The sequence below is a fragment of the Apodemus sylvaticus genome, chromosome 1, assembly GCF_947179515.1.
Source record: "Apodemus sylvaticus chromosome 1, mApoSyl1.1, whole genome shotgun sequence".
Lineage (NCBI taxonomy): Eukaryota > Metazoa > Chordata > Mammalia > Rodentia > Muridae > Apodemus > Apodemus sylvaticus.
The window spans coordinates 206,512,732-206,520,771 of NC_067472.1; the positions used below are offsets into that span (position 1 = coordinate 206,512,732).

The 8,040-nt window shown below is 46.7% G+C and overlaps 1 protein-coding gene across 1 annotated transcript; it reads right to left on the reverse strand.

Moving 5' to 3' along the window:
• Nucleotides 1-395: 395 nt before the first annotated feature.
• Nucleotides 396-6,696, reverse strand: LOC127676280 (pregnancy-specific glycoprotein 22-like). The gene is made up of 5 exons (XM_052172162.1): nt 6,633-6,696; nt 5,232-5,591; nt 3,562-3,921; nt 1,690-2,049; nt 396-670 (listed from the first exon to the last, which is right to left on the reverse strand). Exons 1-5 carry the CDS (start codon nt 6,694-6,696, stop codon nt 396-398), a joined length of 1,419 nt encoding a protein of 472 aa, XP_052028122.1.
• Between the last annotated feature and the right edge of the window lie 1,344 nt (nt 6,697-8,040).

Genomic DNA, 8,040 nt, shown 5'->3' on the forward strand with positions numbered 1-8,040 from the left:
TTTAGCATATAAAGGATGCTTTTATCTGGATGCAAACACTGCACCATCTTCACAGCAGACTCACAGCATCCAAGGTTGGGGGGCTCCTGAAATAGGGTCTTATGGATTCTGAGGGTTGGCTATATATTTGATCCACAACCTAAACTGTTGATGACTTTGTGATCCTGTTTGCTGTGTTGAGTCTGTGCTTTGCTTTGGAGACAGAGTCTCACTTTAAACCCTGCCTCATTCTTATACACATGTGTATCCCAGGATCACAGGCATGTCTCACCATGCTGGCTGCACCTGAATAGTAACTGATCGTTTTCACCACATTACTTTGCTCCATGCTTTATCCCATAGATAAAGAAATGCCGCCATTCTGCTGTAGGATAGGAGGCAGGGTCCCTCATCCATCATGGCCACCTGACAGGCTGACTGGCCTTTGCATCACCAGCTCGGTTGGTGACCACACATTGGTACTCTCCAGCATCTTCGCTTCTGACATCATCAATTCTGAGTCCACACTTTGTTGGGGACAGCGTGATCCTCTCTGTGACTGGAAGAGTGTGGTTATCGAACAACCAATGAATGGAGACTCCAGTGTCTGGTGAAACACAGGTGAAGGTCACAGATCTGTGTGTTTTGGCTGTGGTGTTAGTGATTTGCACGAAGGGCTCTGTCACAGGCTCTGTGAAAAAAGAAAACAGAAGGGGACCAGATGAAAATAGTCCTTCAGAAAACTCCAGCATTCCCTCTTTAGTGAATACTTGAAAAAGTCTCCAAGGAAGAGAAGTTAGAGCTACGGCTATAGACATATCTTGTGCTTTTGACCAGACACCCATGGCCTGCATGACCCTGATTCACACACTGTGTTTCCTTTGTCTCAGTTTCTGTCTAAACAAAAAACAAAAACAAAACGTGTGATGAATGTTCACTGCTGTGCCTGGGTGTTGAGCTTAAGTATGAGCAATGGCCTGACCTTCAGATGGAGGAGCTGCTCAAACCAGCAGTATCTATTACTACTTAACTGCAGAAGAGAATTCTCTATGCCTGATTCATGAAGACCAGGAGCTGCCTGGCAAATCGTCAACTCTGTCCCTCCCCTTGGGTACCTGACCCATCTGTAAGTCTCCTAAGCCCATCAGAACAGTTGGCTTCTGTCCGGGCACCTGTTCACTGAGGAGAAGAAGGAGATGAACAGGTGACCCACATGCCTACAGCTGTCATGGTCTACACTCTTTCAGACATGGACAGTCAGTAAAGATTTTTTTTCTGTCATTTCTCACAGAAAAATCAAAACAAGCATTGACAAAAAGCTCCTTTGTGTGACCTAGACTCCATTCAGAGACAAAATTTTGGAACCAGGGTTTACTGGTACTCTCTGTGAAGACACCATAGCTCCCTCATCCAGTGCCTGCCTGACTCCCACAAGAACTCTCTTAGGGCCATGTGCATAGTGAGAACCCCAAGAGTCTGCACTGGGGCTCACATCCTCATGCTGACTTATCCCACACACATTCTTCTCTGTGGAGGTAGAGACTGGTGAGGGATTCTGATTGACTGCAGTGTGTCTACCCAATGTGTGCCCTACAGTAAGTAGATGCAATGCAGCAGAGGACAGAGCAGGCACAACCCAATCCTGACAGTGCAGTGCATGAAGTAGGATAAGTCATACCCAGACTGCAGAGGCCACTGAGAGTCACTTACTGTTTACATAAAACTGCACACGTGCTCTTTCAACTGTTTTGTTTAAGCTTAAAGTTTCTAGTGTGTACATGGCTGTGTCTTCCTCAGTGACGTTCTGGAGCAGCAGGGATCCATTAGCATACACCACCCCTCTTCTGCCATAGTCATTCTCCCAGGCGGTCATATTCCAGATTACGTGGTACTCCACAATTTTAAAGGCTGGGACCCTGTACATGGAGTTGTACCACGTAAAGGTTAACAGATCTTCTGGCCGATGTTGAACGAGGAGAAGAACACTTTCCCCTTCGGCAGCGTGCTGTGGCATGGGTTTAATGCTGAGTCTGGAAGAGGCGAGAGCTTTACAACCCGGGGAGAGGGATGCTGGAAGGGAAAAGAGGAGAAGTCACCGCATGGAATCACTATGCTTGATGGAAAGCTGCTGAGCTCCATCCAGAGCAGATGGATTCTTGACTCAGCTGAGAGAGGCAGCTGCGGGTGTGTCTGTCTCACCTGATGAAGGTCAGCACCGTAACCTCCTCCATTCCCTCAGCACAGTGAAAGCCCCAATTCCTCTGCACGGAGGTGTCCCTCCGGTGTCTACGTGGCTCCTTCCTCACCTGCTCACTCAGACACTAAGCACAGGCACACAAACTCGGATTTGACATGGTGCCTCCTCTGAACTCTAAAGGCCCCAGATTTTTACTTTCTTTGGTTTTTTTTCCTTGTTATTTGGATGGTTTATTTTCTGTCATGTTGTGTCTTGTTTCTGTTCTTTCTCTTGAGGCTCCAATAAACCCCTGACTTGACCTTCTAGGTGCCCTTGCTGCTTTTCCTAGCAGCCCACAAGAGTGGGGTTGGGTGAGGGTCCAGACCAATATGATCTTTAGAGAAGAATCAGATCTTGAAAGAGGCTAAGTTATTAGGGTAGCTTGTTTTATGTCAATTTAACATAATGGAGAGTTCTTTGAAATGCAAGGCCTCAGTTGAAAATGCCACCTGACACACTAGCCTGTGGGAAAGCCTGTAGAATGTTTTTAATTGGAAATTGATGAAGGAGTCCAGATCACTCAAGCAGTGCACACCTTGGCTATGGGTCCTGAGTCATATAAGAAAGGCTGAGCAAGCCACGATGCAAAAGCATCACTCCTCCCTGGTTTCGGCACCAGTTCCGAGATTTTATTCATGACCGTCTCAATTAGGAGCTAATAAATCTTGCAGTTTGACATGGACATTGAAAAAAACCATTGTTTCCTGTCAGCTTTAAGAGGAATTAAGAATAAAGAACTGGAAATGTGCTCCCCTGTGGTAATGGTTTGTATATGCTCAGTCCAGGGAGTAGGTGTGTCACTGTGGGTGTGGCCTTTACGACCTGCATCCCAGCTACCTGGAAGCCGATATTCTGCTAGCGGACTTCAGATGAAGATGTAGAACTCTCAGCTTCTCCTGCACCATGCCTGCCCAGATGCTGCCGCACTCCCACCTTGATGATAACTGACTAAACCTCTGAACCTGTAAGCCAGCCCCAATTAAATCTTATTCTGTATAAGAGGAGCCTTGGTCATGGTGTCTGTTCACAGCAGTAAAACCCTAACTAACACACCTAGGTCACTTTAGTGCAGCTTTTGAAAGATGACAGGGCTTGGGTTCCATGGTTTAGAGCCCTAAGAGACTGGGCGGAGCCTAACATCTTAGACTAAGGTCTTTCTTCATGCATGTGAAGTCATAAGATGGAGTCTGATCTACAGTCATTTGTCTCTCCATGTCGGTCTGGCACTAAGTGCTCACACCTGCACAAGGGGACACAGTGCAGAGAGGAGAGAGGCACAGGCCAGGCGTGACAGTCCTGTGTGTCTAAGCCCCACCCATCAGGAAGGATCCCAGGAAACCACTTACCAGCAACTTGGATTTCTACATGTGCTTCCTCACTCTTCATATCCGTACCCAGAACTCGTAGGGTGTACAATCCGGCATCCTTCTGAGTGACGTTTTCAATCAGCAGGGTTCCATCACTGTACAGTTTCTCTCTACCACTGTACGCAGGCCCAAACACACTGGAATTCCTGCCTATTATGTATCGGCCAATCTCAAGGTGCCTGAACACCGTCATCCCTTTGAACCATGCAAAGCCTTGAAGATTCTCTGGGATATTATGAACATGTAGAATAACTTGTTGCCCTTCAGCAACGATGGAGGGCAGTGATTCAATACTGGGCTGGGAAGAGGTAACAAAGCGCCCACAGTTCCAAAGGAAGACTAGAAGGCAAGAGAATGAGTCAGTAAATTGGGACCTTTGTATTTTGGTAAAATAAGACACTGTCCTCAGCCAGTGTGTTCCTGACTCGGCCTCGCTGTGTGGCTGAGTGTCTTGCCAGCCACCTTTGGCTACCTGCACTTGTATATTTCTTTGTCACTCTCTTGTCAGTTGTCATCACAGCGCTGGCTCACTTCCCTCAGATCCCTGCTCACACTCAGAGTAGTTTGGTGTTGAGGTGACGTCTCCCAATCTTTTCTGTAAAGAACCTGAGTCTTCCCTCTCTGAATTGTTGTTGCTGTTGTTGTTGTTGCTGTTGTTCCTGCTCTTGTTGTTGTTGCTTCTGCTACTGTTGTTTCTGCTACTGTTCTCTCCCTCCTGTAGTTCCAGTCAAATCCTGACTTCACCTTCTAACTTTCTTTAGTACTCTGAATCCCATATCACTAATACTGGGGCAACACAAGAACCATGATTTGGCTTATTTTTTTTTAAAACGCTACCCATAAAGAATGAATAAGTGAATGAATGATGTTGCAGGACCTTGTATGCTGATAGATTTACCTTTAAAAAAAATCCTAGGTTTGGAGACACAGTAATGTATCATTGCGTTTGCTTTGATTTTTTTTTTACACTTACATATTTGTGCCTGACTTTGAATACAAGGACTAGTTCAGTGTGGATGGGTAGGTGCAGGACACAGAACTTAGGGAGAAGTCAGAAGTCTTCTGTTCATCGGTCTCAGCTTGTCAAACCAGGAAGCAAATGCCTATATCCATTCAGCCACATTGCTGATCAAAACCAGATTGATTTTTGCTTGGGGCACCAAGCTGAAAACATCAGTCTTCAGAATACAGACATCATGGTGATTTGAAGTTAAAAGTCAACCTTTGTAAAATGTTTCTCAAGGTCATTAGAAGTTGAGTCTGAGACAGGAGTCTGGAACAAGAGCTTCCTGGTGCTCAACTCTGTGAGGATCCCATTTTTCCTCGATCATGACCAACATTGATTTTCTCAGGGTCTCTCTCAAGGACACATTACTGCTAAGAACCCCAAGAGTCTAGACAGATATCCTTGGCAGATATCCTTGACTGAGTAATCCAGCATGTATCCACTTGCCTACAAGCTGAAGTTAAATGAAGGATGCTGATCTATTGCCACTGTTGCCCAACACACGTGTCCTACACGACATGCTCAAACCTGAACATGGGACACAGTGGAGAGGGAAGGTAGGTACAGGTCAGGCCAGACACTTATCTGTATGTCTAGTGGAAGGATCCCACCCAGCACCCAGAGTTCACAAAGAATCACTTACGGTTCACGTGGAGGAATGTGATCGTTGTTGATACAGTTTCTGCATGTCTATTAAAGGTTTGTAGGGTGTAGTATTCTGTGTCCTTCTGGGTGACATTGTGCAACAACATGGATCCGTTGCTGTACAATGTCTCTCTTCCACTGTGTACAGGCCCTGTCACACTGACATCAGCGTTGAGGATATAGTGTGCAATTTGAAGGCCCGAATATGTCCTCCCTTTAAACCAGGCAAATGCTTTAGTATTCTCTGGCAGATTCCGGACAAGAAAAAGGACATCTTCTCCTTCAACCACTTGGGGTGGCACTAATTCAATGGTGACCTTGGCAGTGGAGAACAGGTGCCAGCAGGCTAAAAGGGAGGCTAAAGGGAAGACAAAGAAACCATCAATACTGAGCAGCTGTGATCATCACCTGGCTTAGGTGTTGGGAAGGGCTGTGTAGATCCTTCCTAATGGAGGTGAGCAACATGGCCTCCATTTCCTTAGAGTCTCCCACTGTGTTGTCAACTCTTTATGCAATTCTCTGCTCAGTTGTCTGCCTGGATTTCCATGTAGCATTCCCATATTTGATGGGAGGATACCTCTCTGGTCTCCTCTTCTAGAGGGTCCTCAGTTCAGACTTTTATTTTCAGTTCCCTTTGTACAAGTCACCTCTTCACATCATCTTCTAGGTCCTCTGACTTCTGGTTCCCTACAACCAAGAAAGAAGGAAGGAAGGAAGGAAGGAAGGAAGGAAGGAAGGAAGGAAGGAAGGAAGGAAGGAAGGAAGGAAAGAAGGGTGTCTCCATGGATTTATCTACAGAGTTCCCAGGTTTGGAGCTAATGACAATAATTATAGTCAAGCGTAATTTAAATGATTTTACACATCCTAATATGTTCTATATGTGTATTTCTGAAGGCAGGTGCTTCAGACTGCCCGTGTGAAGGTGTATGCTGCAAACCTGTGTGGAGGCACGTGTCTCAGTGTGAGCATGTGCAGATGCAGGCCACAGCACCTGTATGAAGGACAGAGAGCCAACAGGATTTTGTTCTCTCCATCTACCATGTGGTAGCTGAGGATTGGATTCAGCTTGCATCTCTCCACACAGGGAGCCATATTGCCACCCACCCACCCCTGTTGGATTTCTGTGTGGAAAGTCATGATTAGGAACATCAATCCTTTGAACATGACAAGCAGTGTAACTGGTTGTGAGTGTGGAAACTGTGGGGCTCTTGTCCTATTCTCAGCACCTCCTGTCTGCTGAGAGATTCTGTCTGCTGAGCCTCTGTCCCTCGCTGTAACTTCTGCCTCATGAGAGCAAACAGAAACCTCAAATCTCATCTCAAGATTCTGTCCTCCTTAGAAGACTCCAGCATATCTCTGTGTTCCTCTCCACCCTGTCAGCCACAGTGGACACCCTTACCTGTAAGCAGAAGCCTCTGCCAGGGGTTACACCCCTGGACGAGAAGCACAGAAGTCACCTCCATCTCTCTTCTCGCTGTGATGGTCTGCCTCTGAGAAGAAGAGCTTCACAGCCAACAGAGGCTGGTGCCTTCCTCCTTCTGAGCTGAGTGTCCTCTCAGGCAGGAGCACTTCCAGAATATAATGTGCTGTGTGTGGTGAGGTTTGTGTCCAAGGCACTGCTCTGTCCCTTTCATTCAGAGTCCTGCCCCGCATCCCTCTCAACTTCCCTTTATGTTTCTCCTCAGCCAACACCTTGAGGGACAAGGCTGATAAGCATCCCCATGCCCTCAGAGAACAACGGCTCATCCCAGGACTGACATCTGCTGTGTCCCAGCCTTTGGCTCTGTCAGCACCAAAGATGGAGCCTCCATCCTGTCTATGTGTTCCTGTGACACAGAGACCCAGCTGAGCACCCTGTCTGCCCTGTGTCCTTAGTGCTCTGGTAAGGTGCGATTTCCCAGCAGGAAGGTGACATAGATGCCCATGAAGACTCTAAAGGGACAGGCTGAGTGATGACTAGGGATGAAAATCAATCCTTTATCACTAATGTCAAATTCCTGATTGAGGAGAGAGATAAGGGGGCAGTTGTGTGGGGAGTGTCATGGCCTCAGTGTTGGGAAGTGGTGACCTGTGTGTCCTGGAATGGACTGTGGGCTCTTTCTTTCTATGGAATGTTTCAAGGAAACCTTCTAGGAGCATGTGTTAACTAAGCTGAATTTTGTGTGAGTCTATGTCCTCTCTGGTCCTCCTGGAAACCTTTGCCCTTTGTCTGGGTGATTCCCCTGTAGTAATCTTAACTTTCCCTATGAGAGACGCCAGGAGAGAGAGCACTTTCAGGTTCCCTGGGTGGAAAGTGCTCTCAGACATAGAAAGCAGCCAACAGACCAGAGCAGAGTCTAGGGAGGGAGGTTCAGATTAGTAGGGATGGGAATAGAAACAAGTCTCATAGGCAGGGACATGGCTCAGGAAAACAATTTTCTGAGTGTTGAGGGTCTTGATATTGTCCCTTAGAGATCGCCAGGAAAATTGCAGTCTCAAGCATAGGGATACATTAGGGGTGGTTAACAAGTCAAATGTGACCTGCTGTAATCCCTTTGACACGGGTGGGTGCAGAGACTGTCTTCCTGCTCAATGTACTCTGCAGAACTCCTGTTTCCATGTAGCACAGGGTAGATCTAGGCAGGATTCCAGATATTTTTCCTGGGAAGGCCAGACTAAGGCTGAAGTAGTGTGTATCCAGAGGATGGGCATTCTCTAGAGGAGCCTTGAACTCAGAAAATGTAATATAAATGTCCTGAGACATTTCTCTTCAGAGTTAAAGAAGACACTAATGTAGCAGCTGTACATGAACTTTTTATCCCATCTCT